Here is a 21740-nt window from a genome sequence, read left to right on the forward strand (position 1 = left end):
TATCCAGGAGGACACCCAGATTGCGGGCCCTCTCTGAGGGGGCTAAAATTTCTCCCCCTATCATCAAAGATGGAACAAGATGCACAAATTGGGATGACAGAAACCACAGCCACTCCGTCTTGGAGGGATTGAGCTTGAGCCTGTTCCTCCCCATCCAGATCAGCACAGCCTCCAGGCATCGGGACATCACGTCGAGGGCATTGTTTGGGTGGTTTGGGGTAGAGATGAAAAGTTTGGGATTTGGGATATTTGGGATTTGGGATATAGTAGAAGCTTTGGAGAAACAATCATGCTTCCAGACAGAGAACTGCACACTTAAAGTACTAAGATGTGTGCATTTAATAAATGTAATATTTACAAATGTCTACCTTCACCAAGGCAAATAAGCCATAATTTATACCCATCCAGGGGGAATCTGGCAAAATGAAGTCCTTCTGATGGACAGTCAGATAGATGCCTACAACAAGAGGACAATGATGGCCTGACAACTGTTGGGAATCTTGAAGAAGAACCAACAGAAGAATAAATAAAATAAAATTAGGAAGGGAAAAAATCATTTCTATTAAGCAAAACCTCAGGATTGAATGTGCTAATACTATAAAAAATAAATAAAGAGTAGGAATTTGATGGACCTTCCAGGAGCAGAACTTTTATTAACAATACAATATGCTTTAAGAAATTCAACTCTGTGAAAACGGTTAACCCATATAGATGTGATGAAGAATAAAAAAATAATGGAACCCAAAACTTTCTCGGAGTGGAAAAAATTAACCATACTAATATATATTTATTTATATTTATTTATACATACATACATACATACATACACACACGTACATACAACACACATGCATAATTAAATATATAACAATTAATTGGATTAAAAACATATTTTCTTGCATTGGTACTCCCTAGAATTCTTTTTAAAACAGCTCAAACAACATTTGAAACAGACATTTTGGAAAGCCGTACTTTATCTGTTTAATGCTGAAAATGGGTCAGTTGGTAACATTTAAAAACCCATAGTTAATCTACTTCTTCCCAAACCCCATAGTAATAAGCCTAACTCGAAGAGGTATTTCAAAAGGAAGCTGTACCCCCAACTGACCACTGTGCGTATTCAATCATGCCTCAGTGGTTTTACACTGACATTTTAAATCACTAAAGATTTAATTGGAAGGAGAAAATACATTCATGTTTCTAGGACTGAGCTCAACTGAGAATCTGATTTGCATATCAAACTGAAGAAAATATCATTATAAAAAATTCACCACATCACGGGGTAGTTATTAATAAATTATCTGGCCCAATTGTCAGACAAGACTTTCAAATGATCCTTCCATGACACCCACTTTGAATACAGTATTATTCTTCAAAGTGTAAAATATAAGCATGCAAACATCACATCCTCTAAAGATACTGGTTTAGTTTCCACTTTATTCTCTCTGCTCACTCACAGAACTCCTTTCCAGTTTATATCAACCTTAATTTTCTTACAATATTCCTTAAGTTGTAAAGTATCTGCTAAGATATACATACATGCATACATACATATGAACAAAAAGATAGTGTGTGTTTGTGTGCATGTGTAAAAAAATAAATAAGTATCTTTAGTTTATCTGTTGTTTCTAATTGTGATCAAAGACAGCATGCTGCTTAAATTACCGAATGTAAGGAATACTTATTTCAAAATGTATGTTCCATGAACAAGTCACTTATGTGCCTTCTATGTCATCAAATACATGTTTAGAATCTTTCATGATAACCTGACCTCAGTGTTCAATTTCTAGTTCAATTTCTGCAAAGATATGACATCACAAAAATTCAAAATATTCCATGGCACCCTTGTGAATTTGATGCAATGCTCCAGAGCACAATCGTGGGGAGTTTGGGAACTATGGCATATATCAAACTAACTTGTGACACCAGTCCTTTTTATAAAGAGCCCTCTATTGTACATATTGGCGACCCACTTTTGAAACATTGAGCTTCCAGCATATTATAGAGAATTTTTCAAATTGTTTTCAATCAGAATTTTCAAAACCCATTTAGTCAGCAACACCTCATACCTTGCTAAATCTAGGTGAACATGAGGAAAACTGTCTAATTTTCATATGATCATCATCATTTGTGTCTTCCTCCTCCTCAGAATCTAAGTGTTGATATCGCTCAGTACGAGCTGCAAACAAGAAAACAGATTTGAGTTCAAGTATTTGCACAAGGAGAAAGCCTACTGTATTAAGTATTTTCTGCACTTAGAAGCAAATGTAGTGTGGTAAGGCATAGGTGGCTGCTGTAGTATGTCATGAGCATGCCAGAGTGTGGCTGCTGCGGAATTTGGGAGGATGCACAGGCACGCGGGCATGTGCAGTGGGTACAAGCAAGCACATGCTACAGAGTACAAGATCTTGAGGAGAAGTATAAGATCCTCAAGAGAAAAAGCAACAGGGGTGGGGGAGCAAGTTATAGGAATTGTTTGAAACTTTCCCTGCCCGCTTCCCCCTAGACTTGCTTGTAGGAGGCTGGCAGGGAAAGTTCCAACTGGTGATCATGTGACCACAGGATGCTGGCAGGGGAGGTTCCAAATGGTGATCATGTGACCACAGGATGCTGCAACCATTGTTAAGTGCAAGCCAATTGCCAAGCTCATGATCATGATGTTGGGATGACCAGAACTTCAAGGACAAGTTGCAAATATGACTCATTCAGTGCTGTTGTAATTTCTTATATTTATGGAAACATAAGCAAAATGCTAAAATAATTATAATCTCTGATCATTTTTTCTTACTGTCAAAATAACTAGTATCATCTTCTGACTCTAATTGTGGGATAAATTCTGCTTTTTGTCGTAGTAATCCATTCCAGTCTAAGTCTTTGAAGAACCTGTGTTGTTTCACTTCAAAAGCACTACCTGTAATGACAACAATTGTGAGGAATTCTCACAATTCTCACAATATAGTAGCAAGTACAGTTCATCTAAAATCTGAACAAAAATCAGAGCTCAGTGGATACATGTTACACTAACTTTCTTCTCCAAAATAATGAACTAGTGAGGTTGTTTTAGCTCTTTGTGATAACAACCATAAATTCAAATACATCTGAATTAGTTAACCAAGGAAGAAATAAGGGGACATTGCATGAAAGTTTATGCATTTTTAAATTATGTTAGTCTTTTATAAAGTTTTTGTTATTATGAGGAATGAAAATCCACATTCATTCTCATAAATTCTGACCAACAAAGCAGAATGCAAAATGTTTTAATATTGTTGCTGATGGAAGAATATGGAACACTGAATAGAAACACTGGGACCTACCTAGCTATTTATCAGCAAATGCATTTTTAAAGGAATGTTTAAATATTGGCCAATATTAGTCTCTACTAAAACAAAATAAACTTTGTTACAAGATCCACCATTACAATAACTCTACTAAGTTAGAAAGTGACAAGCAACAACACTAAGATTACATATGCAATTATATTTTTTTACTATGGAACTATTTACACTTTTTGGGCTACCACTCTAAATGGACAAAATGGCATATAAGTGGCATATATGCCTACCCAAAATGGCATATAACCTAATATTAGTATCTGAGGGTAGGACAAGAAGCAATTAATCAGTGGAACAACTTGCCTCCAGAAGGTGTGAATGCTCCAACACTGGAAGTTTTTAAGAAGATGTTGGATAACCATTTGTCTGAAGTGGTGTAGGATTTCCTGCCTGAGCAGGGGGGTTGGACTAGAAGACCTCCAAGGTCCCTTCCAACTCTGTTATTCTATTCTATTCTATTCTATTCTATTCTGTAAGTATGAAAAAGTAAACAATTTACGTGTCATTCTAAATATATGTCATTTTTATAAATATGAAGCACCTGTTCCCAGTCTTTCCAAAGGGTTTTGTCGTAGGAGTTTACCAATTAAGTCCTGGGCATCTAGTGGTAAAGCTTCATCTCCTTCTGGCCAGACAATTTCATCTGCAGAAATCATATTGACAGGATTACACTCTGCACAGGATTCTATGCATAGAATAGTGTTTTTATGTCTCATGGCTCTCAATTTCTCCCTCAGATATAAGCTCCCGCCCACCCGCTACCAATAGCATCCTTCAGTTAGAGGTGTCTGAGGGATCTGATCATTGAGTCAAAACGATGAAAGCCAGATTGTGCTTTCATTCCTTTCATATGTTTGTGACATGTCAAGACACACATAAAAAAGGAGCAGAGCTTATACTGGAACAGCACAATGCTACTTTCAACTCCTGCTGAACTGACAACTCTGCTTTCAATGTCAGGAGATTCTCTTAATGAGAGATGTACCAGATGATATGCACAAGTAAATTAATATGATACTATGAAAGGCATTCTCCAGGCACACTTAAAATAATTATCTATTCTTTCGATTAAATGCATGTGTATAATATTAAATATTTTACAAATATATAAGATATAATAATTGCTTCAAGGACAGTCAATACTTAGAAAGGGCATGCCTGAAAGAAAGAGTTTAGATCCTCTCCCTGGCATAAAAAAGAAAAAAAAAGCATTGCTGCTTTATTTTATTTTGTGCCTTCAAGTCAATGTTGACTCTTGGCGACCGCCTGGAAATAAGGGGAACCTGGCAGGGAAGGTTTCAGAAGCGGTTTGCCATTGCCTCCTAAATAACCCAATGTCACTCAGCTACCTTTGTGCCCAAGAGTAAAACTCATGGTCTCCAAGTTTCTAGACTGATGATGTAATCCTATACCAAACTGGCTTTCACTGCTGCTTTAAGAGTTTATTCAGTTTAAATCTGAAATTCCATAAAGCATCATTATCATTTTTCAGGCTCATATGGAAATCTGAAAAAGGTTAGAGTGCTTTAATGAATAGCTAAATATGCTGCCCTCAGAGGAGGTCTGAAGCACTTCTGAATCATTTTTAAGTACAATGTGCACAGTGCTACTGAATGTACTGCAGGTTTGGTTGTTTTTTTTAAGCGTATGGCATGTGTTAGCCAGGGATCACCGAGGTAGCTGGCTGCCTCTGTGAAAGTAATTTTTTCGGGCAGTGTTATCTTACCCACGGGATGCCTGAATGCCAGTAGGCAATTGGGGGAGGCTCCTTTCCTGTCCCTATGTGCTTTATTCGCCCATGGGAATCTAGCTGCTGGGCTACAGACTTCAGCAGAGCGCAGGGTCATCATCTTACCACGTGAGCCACCACGGGCCCCATACATATACTGCAGGTGATATGTATATTTAGCTATCAACTGGGTTAATATTTTTTGTAATACAATTGTGTTGTATTACATAATACATGCAATATAATTGTACTATATGGAGGTTCTATGATCTCAAATAATATATTTAAGACTGTAACACATTCAAATATTAAATTACATGCCAGTATAATTATGCAAATTATTTTGGAAAATAAGTATTTGGTCAATATCAAAAGTTCATCTCAATACTGTGTTATATATCCTTTGTTGGCAATGACAGAGGTCAAACGTTTTCTGTAAGTCGTCACAAGGTTGGCACACACTGTTGCTGGTATGTTGGCCCATTCCTCCATGCAGATCTCCTCTAGACCAGTGATGTTTTGGGGCTGTCGCTGGGCAACACGGACTTTCAACTCCCTCCAAAGGTTTTCTATGGGGTTGAGATCTGGAGACTGGCTAGGCCACTCCAGGACCTTGAAATGCTTCTTACGAAGCCACTCCTTCATTGCCCGGGCGGTGTGTTTGGGATCATTGTCATGCTGAAAGACCCAGCCAAGTTTAATCTTCAATGCCTTTGCTGATGGAAGGAGGTTTGCACTCAAAATCTCACGATACATGGCCCCATTCATTCTTTCTTGTACACGGATCATTCGACCTGGTCCCTTTGCAGAGAAACAGCCCCAAAGCATGATGTTGCCACCCCCGTGCTTCACAGTATGTATAGTGTTCTTTGGATGCAACTTAGCATTCTCTCTCCTCCAAACACGACGAGTTGTGTTTCTACCAAACAGTTCTATTTTGGTTTCATCTGACCATATGACATTCTCTCAATCCTCTTCTGGATCATCCAAATGCTCTCTAGCAAACTTCAGATGGGCCCGGACATGTACTGGCTTAAGCAGGAGGACACATCTGGCTCTTCAGGATCTGAGTCCCTGGCGGCGTAGTGTGTTACTGATGGTAGCCTTTGTTACGTTGGTCCCAGCTCTCTGCAGGTCATTCACTAGTCCCCCCCCCTTGGTTCTGGGATTTTTGCCTACCATTCTTGTGATCTTTTTGACCGCACGGGGTGAGATTTTGCGTGGAGCCCCAGATCAGGGAGATTATAAGTGGTCTTGTATGTCTTCCATTTTCTAATTATTGCTCTCACAGTTGATTTCTTCACACCAAGCTGCTTGCCTATTGCAGATTCAGTCTTCCCAGCCTGGTGCAGGTCTACAATTTTGTTTCTGTTGTCCTTTGACAGCTCTTTGATCTTCACCATAGTGGAGTTTGGAGTATGACTGTTTGAGGTTGTGGACAGGTGTCTTTTATACTGCTAACAAGTTTAAGAGGAGCCTCTTAAAGAAGAAGTTACAGGTCTGTGAAAGCCAGAAATCTTGCTTGTTTGTAGGTGACCAAATACTTATTTTCCACCATAATTTGCAAAAAAATTCTTTCCAAATCAGACAATGTGATTGTCTGGATTTGTTTTCTCATTTTGTCTCTCATAGTTGAGGTCTACCTATGATGTCAATTACAGGCCTCTCTGATCTTTTTAAGTGGGAGAACTTGCACAATTGGTGGCTGACTAAATACTTTTTTGCATGTATGTATGTCTGTGTGTGTGTGTGTGTGTGTGTATTTGTTTTCGTAGATTTTCACGGGTGTAGGTATGCTGGTCTTGTTGTATTCGGGTCTTTTCCCGTTTTTGGCACCAAAACACCAGCCGAAGCCAAAAACACCAGCCTGAAGATGGCGAGTGAGACCTCGCCGAAACATTGCCAAGACAATCTCAATCTTACACGGGAAAAGACCCGAATACAACAAGACCAGCATATATATATATTATATTATATTATAATATATATGTATGTATGTATGTATGTATGTATGTATGTATGTATGTATATGTATATGTATATTATATGTATATGTATATTATATTATAATATATATGTATATGTATATTATATTATATTAATTTATATTAATTTATAATTCTACATTCTTTTTATAACATTTAGCATCTTGAATCCTACTCTCTATGAATGTAGTTCCACTCACAGTACAGGGGTTTCCTGCCTCTCCCTTCCAAATGTTGCCAAACTTGGAAAGAATTCAAAAACCATAAAATATAATCCATAGGCCAACAGCAGAAACTAATAAAAAATTGGCAACACCCTTTTGGATCAGAGACAATAAGAACTGTGTAATATGCCACGTTAAAATAGTTATTTGTCCCATTTAAAAACATACAATACCTATATATTTGGTTGGCTACATCAATGAGGCAGATCTTTGGTATGGTCCCAAAGTACCCATGTTCTGTTTTACTACTGCCAACATGGGTGAATTAGCCAAATTATATTGTAGGTGAAGTCTCGAGTGTAATTGGCTCTACTTCTGTGATTTCATGGATAACTGTGCAAATTTCAGGTTAGATAGTTGACAAATGAAGAACAGAAGCAAAACTTTTAATTTCCAAATGAAATATATGCATCTCTTGCTTTTCTTGCACTAACTGAATTGATGTATGACATTTGCTTTTTAATGTTGATTTTATTGTATTGCTGGGGAAATTACCTTGGGCTAAAGGAGACAGTACCCATTTTCCAAAATCAGATAAGCTAACTAAATAATGATACTAAATTACTAATATTGTCCTTATTTAATTAAATGATTTTTAAACCATTTATCAAATTGAAGAAGACATTTAATACTTATAAAAGTTGGATACCTACCACTAATAACTTGCCCAAATAGCTCTTCTGTGGTGTCTCCAAAAAAAGGAACACAACCAACTAAAAATTCATACAAGATTATTCCCATGGCCCACCAGTCCACAGGCTTTCCATAACCTTGTCGCAATATTACTTCAGGCGCAATGTATTCTGGAGTCCCACATACCTGAAAAGAAAATTTAAAAATGTTAGGATGCAGAAAATCTCTAATGAAGAAACTCAAACTATAAAACTACAATGTAAATTGTGTTTAAACAATGTGTAACGGGTTCATTATTCATTACAAAAAAAGTAAATATTTTAATTAAATACTTGATTAATTTGATTTGATTTGATTAATTTAAATCTGTCCAAGCTGAACAGAATTTTTCATTGCTATACTTAAAGGAGTTAAAACTTCAATTTTACTGTGCTGTTTCTGGGTCAAGAAATAAAACCCATGTTGAATATATTTGCTTTAGGCAGTTTTTAAAAATTAATATATGCAGATATGCATAGTAATTTCAAAACTGTAATTTTGGCTTACTTGCTTATCCAAGAATTCTCTGGCATCTTTCTCAATATGACCTTCATACAGATTAGTTGTCAAACTCATTAAGCCAATTTTGGAGAGGCCAAAATCAGTCAATTTGACGTGACCCATTGAGGTAATGAGAAGACTGAAAAAGGGGAATACAGATTAGTATTATAATACCATTTATGAACATTTAACCATGCCACAATACCATGCTATTATTTATCAACACCCTCTAACAAATATTACACAGGCTGTCCTCGACGTATGACCACAAGTGAGCCCCAAAATTCTGTTGCTAATCAAGGCAGGTTGTTCAGTGAGGTTTGCCCCATTGTACAACCTTTTTGCTACAGTTGTTAAGTGAATCATGCAGTTATTAAGTGAATCTGGCTTCTCCCATTGACATTGCTTGTCGGAAGCCTGCTGGAAGTTTACAAATAGTAATTACATGACCCTAAAACTGTGTGGAACAGTGCAACTCTCATGACCATGGGGATGCTGCAATGGTCATAAATGTGAAAAGTGGTCATAGGTTTTCTTAATACTATTGGAAATCACTAAATGAATGGTTATAAGTCGAGAACTACCTACAACTTTAATATCTCATTACTGTAGAAAATATCTAACATAAGATACTAAAATCTTAAAAGGGACTATTTCAATGCAGTAAACATTCAGTAACATTTGAAATATCTATTTCTATGTGTTTTACATGCTAGTTATTATGAAGCCATCTATACAACCTGCCTTACATGGGAATTAAGCTTAGAAAGCTCTTATTGAACTGTGGCAATGATTTAGGTAAAAGTAACTACCGTATTTTTCGGAGTATAAGACACACTTTTTTTCCTCAAAAAAGAGGCTGAAAATCTGGGTGTGTCTTATACATCGAATACAGCATTTTTTGCCTCCTGAAGTCCCACCCCCTTCACTAAAATGGCATGAATAGCCTTATGGAGAGCTGCTGGGGAGGGCATAAATGAGCAAAAAAACAGGCTGTTTTTTGCCCCCCCCCCAGCCCCCAGCAGCACTCTATAAGCTTCTATAAGGCTATGCATGCAATTTTTTTTACAAAAAACAGGCCCGTTTTCACAAAAAATGGACCATTTTTGCTCGTTGTTGACCCCCCAGCAAGCCCCCCCCCAAGGCTATTCATGCCTTTTTTTAAAAAAAAAACAGGCCCATTTTCACAAAAAACGGGCTGTTTTGGGGAGGTTTGCAGAGTGCAAAAACTCCTCCCCCCGCCTTTCGGAAAGCGATAGTGATAGATGAGAATTAGATTGATCGAGTGCTGTGCCAGCAAAAACAAAGTCTTAGGTGCTACAGATTGTCAGTGATTTATTTGTCCAGCACATGGATAAATACACCTGGAAACATCTACCTACCTATTCTCACTCTCTCCCTACCTACTACTCTCTCTCTCTCTCTCTCTCTCCATCTACCTACCTATTTACTCTTTCTCCCTACCTATCTACTGTATTTCTCTCTCTCCTTACCTATCTACTGTATTTATCTATCTCTTTCTATTTCTCTCTTTCTATCCCTCTATCTACTACCTACATACTCTCTCTCCTTACCTACCTACTATATTTCTCTATTTCTCTGTCTCTGTCTCTCTATCCTTTTATCTACCTACATACCTACCTACCCTCTCTCTCCCTACCTACCTACTATATTTCTTTCTCTTTATTTCCCTCTCTATCCATCTACTTACCTACCTACCTACTTTTTTAAAATTTGCCTCTTCAAAACCTTGATGCGTCTTAGACTCCGATGCGTCTTATACTCCGAAAAATATGGTACAAAGCACAAAAGATTCCCATTCAGCTATGCCTCCAATCATATATGCTGTTCAAGGAATCTTCCACCCCTCCAACCCCCCAATCTGCCTCCTTGGTGATGACATATATCAAAAATGAAAGAAAGCCAGAATTAGCTATATCCTAGCCTGTTTGTTTTTGGCTATGATTACTGGCAATTCTATTACCGTTTATTATCAGCACATGGACTATGAGGTTAATATTTTCATCAGAATATGACTTTTGACATACATTTCCCCATTTGTCCATGAAACTAACAGTCGCCATTTATATATACAGTATATCTAAGCCATGCTATAAAAGGAATTACCTGCTACATAACACTTTAAAGAAAAAAATCAGGGTCTAATTTGAGTCAGATTTGAATACTTTTATATACAGACACTGAATTGGACCCAAACCAAGTAATGCTTTTAAACAAATTAGTTTAAATCAATGAGCTTTTTTAAAAAAATGCTCTTGAATTGATTTTTGGTTACTGCATCCATGTACATTTCTTGCCAGTATTACAGAATTGATTTTTCATTGCTTTCTTCCAGAAAGTTTACATTCTTACTAGTTTAAATTCTTACTAATTTAAATTCTATCTTTATTCTTTGCTTTACAGTCTCACACATTAAAGGTGTGAGCCAAGTACATGTGTTTAAAATGATAAAATTATAGCCCTGTTCAACTTACACTTTTACTGGATATTAAATATAGTGTCCTTGTAGAAGGACAATCAAAACTTTCCTATTGTGGAAATGCCTCACTTTAAATTTAAGACACAATTAATGAAAGAATAGTTTTTCAATAAATTTTATTGAAATAATCACAATCTGATATTTGTCAAGAAGCAATTCAAGAATAAATATTGTAATGAAAGGGTGCCCTTACAGAGGAGAAAAATAGTACAAGTTGTTGCTACAGATATTTTTAGAATGAACAGCTGCAACTGCAAGTACAAACATGAGAAGTTAAAAGCATACTTGTCAGGTTTTAGATCACGGTGGACAATTCCATAATTGTGGAGGTATTCTAATGCCAGTACAGTTTCTGCAAAATACATTCTTGCCATATCTACAGGCAATGCTCCAATATTCTTCAAAAGAGTTGCACAATCCCCTCCTAGATCACAATAAAAACATAATTTCTGCATTCACTATCGGACTATACAAAGCTGACAGTACATCATGTTAATATATACAGTATATTCCTATCTGTGTCTAATCAAAAGAAAAACTAACTCTAGACTAGGAATTTTGAATGTCATTTTATTGGACCGAATGTTTTTCCAATATTTTAGTCCAATGCATTATTGTAAAAATAATAGATCAGTTTCTAGATTCGTTCTCAATAGGTGCACATAACTGAGAAATATTACGTTAATATATAAAAGGAGCAAAAAATAAGATATTTCCACCTACTCTGCAATACAATGCTAAACAGATAATGATATGGGGGAAGACCAGGGAAATGTGAGGCAGACAGGAATATAATTTGGTGGTAATGCATTAGGAAAAATCATTGGGAAGTATTTGGTGCCTGTTTCCTCTTCTGGATCAATTAGCTCATTCCACAACCAGCTGTATTGCTTTAGCTGCTGTTAATAAATACCAACTCTGTTGGTAAGATCTCTTTCATTCAAAATAAAGTGATGGACAAATATACAGGCTTGGAATATATTACTGAAATATGATGGAACAGAGCTAGATTTGTAGCACAATATATTCATTCTATCTTGAAAGATATGAAACAAATCCTAGACTGAGAAAATAATGGAAGTACCCTAGCAGCTAAATGAATCATCATATTTAATCTCTCTCTTCCTAATGATTAATACATTTCTTCCCATTTTGATTAATACATTTACTATAATGTCTGGGTAAATTTTGGATACCTTCCACATACTCCATGACCATGCAAAGATGCCGCTTGGTTTCAAAGGAGCAAAACATGCTGACAACAAAAGGATTTTCTGCAAAAGTTAGGATATCCCTCTCCACAAAAGCTTGCTGAATTTGGTTCCTCAAAATAAGGTTCTGCTTATTAATCTTCTTCATTGCAAAACGTTGACGTGTACTCCGGTGGCGCACCAAGAACACTGCACTATGGTAACACATGAACAATATGTTATACAGGAAATGAGAAAGAATACATCTGAAGTTTCACCTGTTTGACCAGTCGATAAAGCTAGAAAGAACTCACAAAATGGACAGGATTAACTAGCACCAAGTAATTTGTCTTTTTTCTCCAGGCTCTGCTTGAATTTTAAAGTTAATTCTTTTATAGTAAAGGATAGAATTTTATGTGGGATTCAGTAATCAGGAATGAAGTAGGTACCAAGAAAAAACAAAAGACTCTTAGAAATAAATCTATTTACCAAGTTAGCATTACGAAATTTGAAATACTGAATCTGTTTCATTCATATGTAACTTTTACTTCAAATATAACTTCTATAGTCAAATATTATTTTTATTTTTATCAACTCCCTGTGTATTAAGATTTTTTAAATACTCTTTTGCTTGACTCGGTATTCCTCTGAAAAAACTGGCCACTTTCCTTTTTTTGAAATAGTCTTTCAGGTAGAGGTGTGCAGCCATTTAATCCAAAAGAGAAAAGGTACATCTAAAGCTCCTATCAGGACCTCCTTCAGCTGATAGGTAGAGAAAATGTGTTCAATCAGATCCCTTCCAAAGGATCTTTTCTGCTTCAAATCTGAATAGCTACACATCCATATTTATTTGGGATTTGCAAAACATTCTGCATATAAACAATTCTGTAATCAGAACAGCTAGTTTAGGATGATGTCAGCACAAGTCAAAACATTTTCTAGATATGGTCCTGCTGCTATCAGTTTAGGCTCAACATTTGGTAGAACTTTGTGGGGAAATAGCAGGAACAGAAGAAGCAACTGGTACATCTAGAGAGCCATTCAGAAGCTAACTAATTATAGAGATTGGCAAGTGAATTACAAAGGGAAAAATTGCAGCTTGACAATTGGACTCATTGATGGACTGGTGCATCTGCTTGATCAGGGGATAACTGATGTGCAAGTATTTAGTTGCCTGTTGCCTCAGAGGCAGCCTCCAGATCTCAATTCTATTTCTATTTTTTCCATTTGTAGTTTTAATTTTGATCCAAGATACTGTATTGAACAAGAGCTTTAATCATGAAATTCACACATGGAAGTGTGATCCTAGAGATATAGGGCTCATTTCCACCTCTTTTGTAATAATTGAGCAAGATTACTGTGGCACTTCCCAATAATGGTTTGTTTCACTCTAAAACAGCAGTGTGGGGGAGGGATGGCACTCTAATTTTCTCATCCTGTTACTCTCCTCCAAGGTTTCGGCAGAATCACCAAAGGAACCAGCCTTATTCTACTGCAGAGCTATCACAAATTTCAAGAGTGGGAAGCATTGTAAAGTTAGAAAAGAGCCTACAGTTTCATTCCTATAATTTGCAAAATGGCATATACAATCTCTTCTGCAGCCATTTTAAAATATTAACATACAAATATTGGCATTCTCACATCATTAACCTATTTTTTAAAATCTCATTTAAAAAAAACAAATTCTAGTATAACTTATTAGTCTTACCCATATGCTCCATTACTGATTAATTTAATAGTTTCAAACTCTTCTTCTGATGGTGTTTTCTTAGATTGCACAGTTGCTCCCCGATTCTGAAAATAGCAAAAATAGCTTTCATTCCACTTTTAATCTATTCAATAGATAACTGATATTAACCATCAACTCAATTCTTCTTTGGATGTATAAATGAATAGAATATTATGATTTCATTGTGCTGCTAAAGTTACTTGTGATTTTTCTATCACTATCCTGACAATTTCCATAATAAAATTGGAAGGAGCTTGAAGCGGGCAACCTGAGTAAATGAACAGAGTGCTTGGTGAAATAAGGACTGCCCACTTGTGGATTGGATCCCTGGCCCTCCTAGTTGATACAAACTGTGAAGGAGTAGATAAGGAACTGGATCTCAGTTCTAATGAATGCCTCCTTGCAAGATGAGCTAATACAACCATTCTTCAAAAAGGCACAGATAACCCAATTCCTTAAAGAAATAGGCTGAGACTCAACCTAAGAAAAATTAAATGACTGTTGATTCAGAAGTCAACAGAGTCCAGAACAGTAATACCTTTAGTGTTAAATGAGGTCACACTTCCTACAAAAAGATATGATGATGTGTGCATGTGTGCATGTGTGTTTGTGTGAGAGAGAGTGTGACAATAAGAGTAATTTCTCAAAATTCCAACCTAACGTGATTTTTTTATGAGCTGTGGTGGCGCAGTGGTTAGAATGCAATATTGCAGGTCAATTCTGCTGACTGCCAGTAGTTTGATCCTCACCAGGTCAAGGTTAACTTAGTCTTCCATCCTTCTGAGGTCAGTTAAATGAGGACCCAGATTGTGGGAAGCAATATGCTGATTCTGTAAACCATTTAGAGCAGGGGTGTCAAACTTGCGTCCCGTGGGCCAGATCCATCATGTGCTGGCCCATCCCCACCTGGTTTAGCAAAGGGGGGGGTCCCAATACATCACAGTGATGCCACCGTGACAATGCAAGTTTGACACCCCTGACTTAGAGAGCGTTGTAAAGCACTACGAAGTGGTATATAAGACTAAGTGCTATTGCTATTTATCAAACAGAAATATGGCCACTCTAACAAATTTAATTTTCGATTCATTTTCTAAATATTTCCCATTATAAAACCCATTATATAAAATCAGACCAAAATAAATCACCAGAATTTTTCCATCTTTGTGCAATCCAATGGAAAAACAAACTGGATGTGGATGTGTATATTATACTAGCATGTATGTTGTAACAGCTTGTATGTTATAGAAAAGGTGGAAAAAATTCTGAAGTGCTTTATCTTGATCTGATTTTTTGCACTCAAAAATCTGGCATTTTAACAGGGGTGTGTAGAAACTCTATATCCACTGCAATTATCATTAGAAAAAATGTACATGTGCACAACTTAAACTTTGCTAATAACAGTGCAGAAATGTTTTTGTATTATGGAATGGAGCTGATAAATCACTACCTTTCCTTCTGCAGAATCATCTGTCTCTGGAGTATCTGGACTATCACAACTATTCAGCTGGGCCATTTCTAGAAAGGAAAAATATGCTTTTAAGATGTAACAGTATACCATCATTGGTATTCAAAGACTAATACACCTACTTCCTTATCTCATCTGCAGTCCTTCCTGTACAGCATGTGCGCGTGTGTGTGTACCTTTGAGTCAGCTTTGACACCTGGCAATTGCTGAACAATTCCCTACAGTTTTCTTGACAGCATTTTCAAAAGTAGTTTGCCACTGCCTGCCTTTTTCCTTGGCCTGAGAAACACTGACTAGTATAAGGAGTGGGAGAGCTTTTGCACGGGGTCTATATTGGATGCTGATGGGTCAAAAACAGTAGCACACAAGATTTTTCATACTGAGAATTTTTTGGCCAAACCAAAATGTCACATATGGTCACTGTAATTAACATATCGCTTAACTTTGTAACTATGGAAATATATCTCCTTAATATTGATAAGGTTATTCTGAATAATATATAGGATAGATTCTATATTTTCTCATAAGACTTTTTTATGTTTAAAATAAATAAGATGGTTATAATGTTCATTTTGGAAAAATCAAAGTCCTATATAGACTTTTTTTGCTCATTTTATATATTAATGTTTTTCCTTTCTATTTGTTTATTTTTTAATTTCAATGTTATTTCAGTCTATGAGTCATATGAAGCCTCAGCAAAATTCCAAGACAAAAATGAAAAATACCAAATACCATTTGCCATCTTCAGTACAAATTATTGTACTTTTGACACTACATTTTGCTGTAAAAAGGACCTTCTCCTATAAAAAGCTAATTTATCCTTTCACTGTTTTCGTGTGCAATATTCAGAACAATTAGTCCGCAACATGTGCATTTCTATTTAATGCAGAAGATAATGTAGCAATGAAAGATATGATATGCATGGTCACTTTACACACAAAATTAGTGGGCTAATTCTAGAATTGAGCGTTCAAAAATAGACTAGCAATAAGAAATTCCAGATAGCTTATGATTAACACCAGGACTGATATAAATTGTTTAAAGTTAGTTTAGCAAGGAGGAGCTAAGCTCAATGTAAAGAAGTTATCAAATTTTTTTTACTCTTTTTTCCAATATATTTTAGACTGTTTTTGTTAAAGATTTATACCGTGTATGGGTTCTGGGAAGTCGGGGGAGGGAAGGCTGGGGGGGGTAGGGGGTAGGGGAGGAGGGAGGGAAGTTTGACAAGGTGTGTTAGACTTTAATGTAATATGATTGCACATGTATACTGTTTTTTCTTATTTTTTTCTTTAAAACTACGATATGTTAAGTATGGAAGTATAAATACTATCAACATAGATTGGAGTTTGCTCAGAAGCAGAAATACACCAATGAGAGGAAGAGTGGGAAAAAGAGGGGAGATGGGAAGAGAGGGAGGGGAGAGGGTGAGGGGGGAAGATGAGGAGGATAAGGAGGAGTGGAATGTAGAGAGAAAGATGGGAAGAGAGGGATAGGAGAGATGGTGAGGGGGGAGGATGAGGAGGATGAGGATAGGGAGGAGTGGAATGTAGGGAGAGGGGAAGGGGAAATAGAGTGGGAAGGGATGAGGGAGGGAAGATAGGAAGTAGGAGAGAGGTAGAAGAGGGAGGTGTATGGAGAGCAGAAGAGCTAATAATGGGTTTTTATTTTTATTTTTTGGGTGTTGATGACAAGAGGAACTGATGTGATCATTATTTGTTACTATATGATACTGGCTATGTATAGTGTACATGTGATTGTATGTTGTGAAAATGAAAATTAAAAAATATGTTTAAAAAAAAGAATAGACTAGCACAGTGTTTCTCAACCTCGGTGGCTTTAAGGACTCCTAGAATTCTGGGAGTTCAAAGCCATTCATCTTAAAGTCATTGAGAATGAGAAAAGTTGGCATACAGTATTCCCCTAGGAAAAGAAGTTGAAGTCCAATGGAGCCATCCTCATAGGAGGAAAGTGATAGAGAAAATATTTCCTTCCCATTTCACTTAGAGTTTGGGATTGTAAGTGTTGGGATTCTGTTTCCCCTGCATTACAAATGCGGGGAAAACAGAAGACTCACCCTTTCCAGCCTATAGGACCACCTTTTGGTTAGAGTTCTGCTTTGTGCAATTTGGAGTGTGCAATATGTACTATTATATACTATATCATTAAAGTAATAATTAAAATGCATAGACACACTATATAAATGTAATGGGACACCGTAATACTTATGGACATTCTTAACAGTTGATGTGCTCATTAGATTTTATGTGCTAGTTAATGTTTGTGAGAATGACTAAGATGCTTTGTGATATCCTACTTTTTTCTGCTTCATTATAGTTCTAAGAATACAATGCTCTCACCCTCCAAGGGATCCCTGGTAAGGCCCAGCTGGCATATAATATAACGAGGGATGTCACATTTAATTCCTCCCCCTTCTTTGGCATGGCCTTCAGCAGCCTCTAGCAGATGGTAGAACTCTTCAGGATCAAACTCCTAAAGCAAAAGAATACAGAAAGAGGATATTTAATCTGATTTCAAAAACAAATGCTTATAACTAAGTATATAAGTATAATTTATTTTAAGAAATATGAAAATAAAATGCATAGTTTAACTTAAATTTCTGTGAGATTCTAAATCCAGATTGAAAGATGATTTAAAGTTTATGACACAACTCATTACTGCTCTCAGGGCATAGTTGTGTTTTGGAAAAATGTAAATCCATAGATAAAAGATGATTCAGAATGATATTACTGAAACTTCTCATTAAGGCACCACAAGGGCAATGAAAGATTAGAACACAAAATTATGGAAACCATTTTTCTTATTTCTTAACTAAATTTATTTTTCTTATTTTATTTAGTCTTACAACTCTGCAGAGAGACGATTTTGCATTGCATAACTATGGAACAGATATGCAAAAGCATCATACCCTGCCTACTAAAATAGCTGGTTCATCAGAGAGGTCAAGAAGACTCATTTGACTGAGCTAAACTGAAACCAAGCTCAATGATTAATTTTAAAGTATTATGGGAATTGAAAGAATAGCCATATAAGGAGCAAGACAGCACATAACATGCAGTGTAATACTCCAATTTATGTTGTAAAGTACTTCTTCTATACAATTTAGGGAAATAGAAGAAATATTAAGCTATAGAAAATCAGAAAAATCCCTGATCTAAATTGGCCAATCATTCACTGCATTCTATGTAATAACGGTATAAAAAAGATGAAAATGGCTGATAGATTAATAACAGCTTGCACCCACTTCCGTTGTTCAGTTTATTTCTTCCCCCCATCTTTTAGCTTTATAGTTGAAAATTTATATTTTATAGTGTTTTACTCTTATTATATTCATACTGTTGCATTGCTTTATTCTTTTTAACATTAAGCTGCCCAGAGTCACCTTGTGATTGAGATGGGTGGCAAATAAATTCAACAACGAAAATAAAAATGTATTGTATTGTTTATATCGAATGCGTAGAATGGTTTAAATATCACTAGAACTAGAACATTTCCTGAAGTCACATGAATAATCTTAAGTATGCTACAGTACTAAAAATCAGTTACAATGTAACTGTATTAAGCTGCTCTGTTTGGAGGTATTCCAGGATGCATTATATTATTATTTTGGCATTCAGCCACTAGGCACATAATGCGTGATCAGAGGGAAAGGATAATCCTTTTTTATTTCAAAAAGGCATATGTAATTGTAATTACATTTTGAATTTTTCATTGTACATTGTAGGAAGGATCTCTTTTATAAAAAATAATTTGCAATAATCAGTTAAAGACATTAAAATGTTCATCTCTTCATCAGCAGTACACAAAAACAAGAAGAATGAAACCAGATGATCTTTATTGTTATAGGAAATCAACAGTAATAACAGGAGCAAGCTGATGACTGATTAAATGAATAAATTTGGCATATGATACAATAAACTGAACTACAAAAACAATAAGTAAAACCCAAACAGTATTGACACAGTTAATTGTATATTTTGTGGTCCTGACACATCATTTGACGATAGTCACAACCAGCTTGACATTATCACTGTTAAATTTCAGCCTGTGTCTGCTTCCATTTTTCATCTTAAAACAATTTTGAGGCTAATTAATATCTTTCCACATCCCAGTTAATGATATATGCATGTAACTAAAAGTAGTTGCTTCAGCACAATTTTTATGAACAACCGTATACAGACTTAACATTCCTTTTAATAATTATAAGCAAAATATCATACTGACCTACTTTTAATTTAAATATGCTCTCAAAATTATACTTTCATATAAGAATTTTTGAAGGAGTCCATGTAATATGCATGCACATTCGCAGTCACACTTTGTAGAATTCCTGAAGCTTTTATTGATGTGTAGTTTAACATGTATCTTTCTTAAAAAGCTCCAGTTAAATCAAGTCAGCATTATCAGATGATACAGATTAATTATGATAAATTCTTATTTTATTATTTACCAACAGTAAAAAAACTGTACACATAATTTAAATAATTAACCTTTTATTTTATTTTTAAAATCTTCCAGATAGCTCAGCAATTGATTTTTCAAAAATGATTTGAAATATACATTAGTGATCAACTGTTCAAAGAAAAAGAAAAAATCTACATCAGAAGAGTAACTCTTCGGCTGCAGTTCCATTAGTTTCAAATAGATAAAATAACTTTCAGTTCAAATATTACAAAGTTATCTGGGGAATTTAAGGCCTAAAGGTTTTCGAAGGATATGTAATGCTATAGTTTCCTTATGCATGAAATATATTATATGAATTTATAAAATTGAAATCATTTATCAATTGGATATATTAGACTAAGAATAATAAGATCCATGTTCAAATTCTCATTCGGTCTTGAAATTTAGAGGGTGACTTTGAGCTAGTCATGATTTCATAGCTGACCCTACTTTATGGAGTTGACTAGACAACAAAGTACAAATGTGCGAGAACTGTATGTTGCAACATGAGCTTCCAGAAGAAGAGATGAATGGATGGATGATTTTGTGTCCAAAATCCAGGACCTACGACTCCCATGAATTGAAATTTGGCTACGTTTATAAAACATTAAATGGCATAAAATTATAATGAAGCATTCTATGAAATAATACAAAATGTCATAAAACACACCATTCTACAATCAACTGCCTTCTTCTATAGATACTGTATAAGTCACAATCAACATAGATTGACCCTAACCCTAACCCCAAAATTTGCATGACACTATTTTTCAAAACTGAACAACAGCTGCAATATCACAGTATAAACTCTGGGAACAGTGTTATTTATCAAGCTGTAAACAACACGGAATTATGTTCCTTGATTTATAATCACTGCTATAATCTGTGAAATGACAATTAAGAAGTGGTAAGATCTATTTACTAGAAACCAAATGCAACAGAAGCAGGCCATTATTCATAAAACAACAGTCTTTTCGTAGAACAGTCTCTAGTTCTCTGATTTATGTAATCTGTTTGGAGACATATTTTCTGACACTCAATACTGGACATAGATTTTAAACTGTTGAGTGCATATATCTGGTTCCTAGAAGATTTTATTATCTTACAAAGCCCCTAAAAACTCTTGTGTGCTTACCAGACATTCAAGCAACCGTGCTGGCCGTGCAATGATGATCATCAACTTTTTTACCAGTTGGGTAACAAATGCCACATCAGAACTTTCTGACCGTTCGTGAGCCTAAGGAAAAGAATGTTGTATTATAATATGTACAAAGAATGGATCCTGCATATTTCCTCTCTGAAGTGAACATCAGTAGTTGTAATTATAACTAAAGCACGACACAACCACAATTACCATTATTCATGTTCTGTATTGGGAGAACCTTAAAAATAACATCAACTTGCACCCAGTATTGTAGAACCTTTTTTATAACATCCACTGGAAATCTAAAGATTTATTTTCCCGCAATTCATTATATGTACAACTCTTTTCAGTGCCTTGTTACTATCCTAAAATGTTCATAAGAACATAAAAATGACTCCAATGCTTTTTATTAAAAGCATTAAAGACAAGTTTGTCTTAATAATAAGAAATTGGATTCAAACACCAACATTTTGGGGAATGTGTTTACTTGCTCAACTGTTTTACTTTATCATTTCAAAGTAATGAAGAACAGCAATAAAAATAAATAGTAGTAAAAAAAATGGCAAAATAGTAAAGAACTATTTTAATAGAACATTGGCCACTATTTCTTTATTAGGTTTAGGTTTTACATCTAAAGACAATTTTTTAAAAATATATATTCAATAAATAGTTTTGCACATGTCACAGGAATGCTTTATAGAGTTCCTACCTGGTGTAATATACAATTTTTTTCAATCTAATAAATATACATAGATTTTGCAATTCATTTCACATAGGAAAAACATAATATTTTATTTGAATTATCTTC

At 35.5% G+C, this 21740-nt stretch overlaps 1 protein-coding gene across 9 annotated transcripts in view; it reads right to left on the reverse strand.

The window, feature by feature from the left end:
• MAST2 (microtubule associated serine/threonine kinase 2) overlaps positions 1-21740 on the reverse strand; it is a 265612-nt gene that overhangs the window by 34061 nt on the left and 209811 nt on the right. For all 9 annotated transcript variants that reach the window (XM_087719741.1, XM_087719738.1, XM_087719740.1 and 6 more), the window contains 11 exons: positions 20924-21025; positions 17685-17817; positions 15310-15377; positions 13842-13927; positions 12140-12348; positions 11229-11367; positions 8450-8582; positions 7924-8089; positions 3874-3975; positions 2789-2911; positions 2070-2179 (listed from right to left, as the gene is read on the reverse strand). In XM_087719741.1, coding sequence (XP_087575867.1) covers positions 2070-2179; positions 2789-2911; positions 3874-3975; positions 7924-8089; positions 8450-8582; positions 11229-11367; positions 12140-12348; positions 13842-13927; positions 15310-15377; positions 17685-17817; positions 20924-21025 — 1371 coding nt within the window. The remainder of the gene's footprint in view (positions 1-2069; positions 2180-2788; positions 2912-3873; positions 3976-7923; positions 8090-8449; positions 8583-11228; positions 11368-12139; positions 12349-13841; positions 13928-15309; positions 15378-17684; positions 17818-20923; positions 21026-21740) is intronic.

This window comes from Thamnophis sirtalis, unplaced genomic scaffold (genome assembly GCF_051295495.1).
Source record: "Thamnophis sirtalis isolate CommonGarterSnake01/CBP01778 unplaced genomic scaffold, rThaSir2_p1.2 scaffold_7, whole genome shotgun sequence".
NCBI classification, from domain to species: domain Eukaryota; kingdom Metazoa; phylum Chordata; class Lepidosauria; order Squamata; family Natricidae; genus Thamnophis; species Thamnophis sirtalis.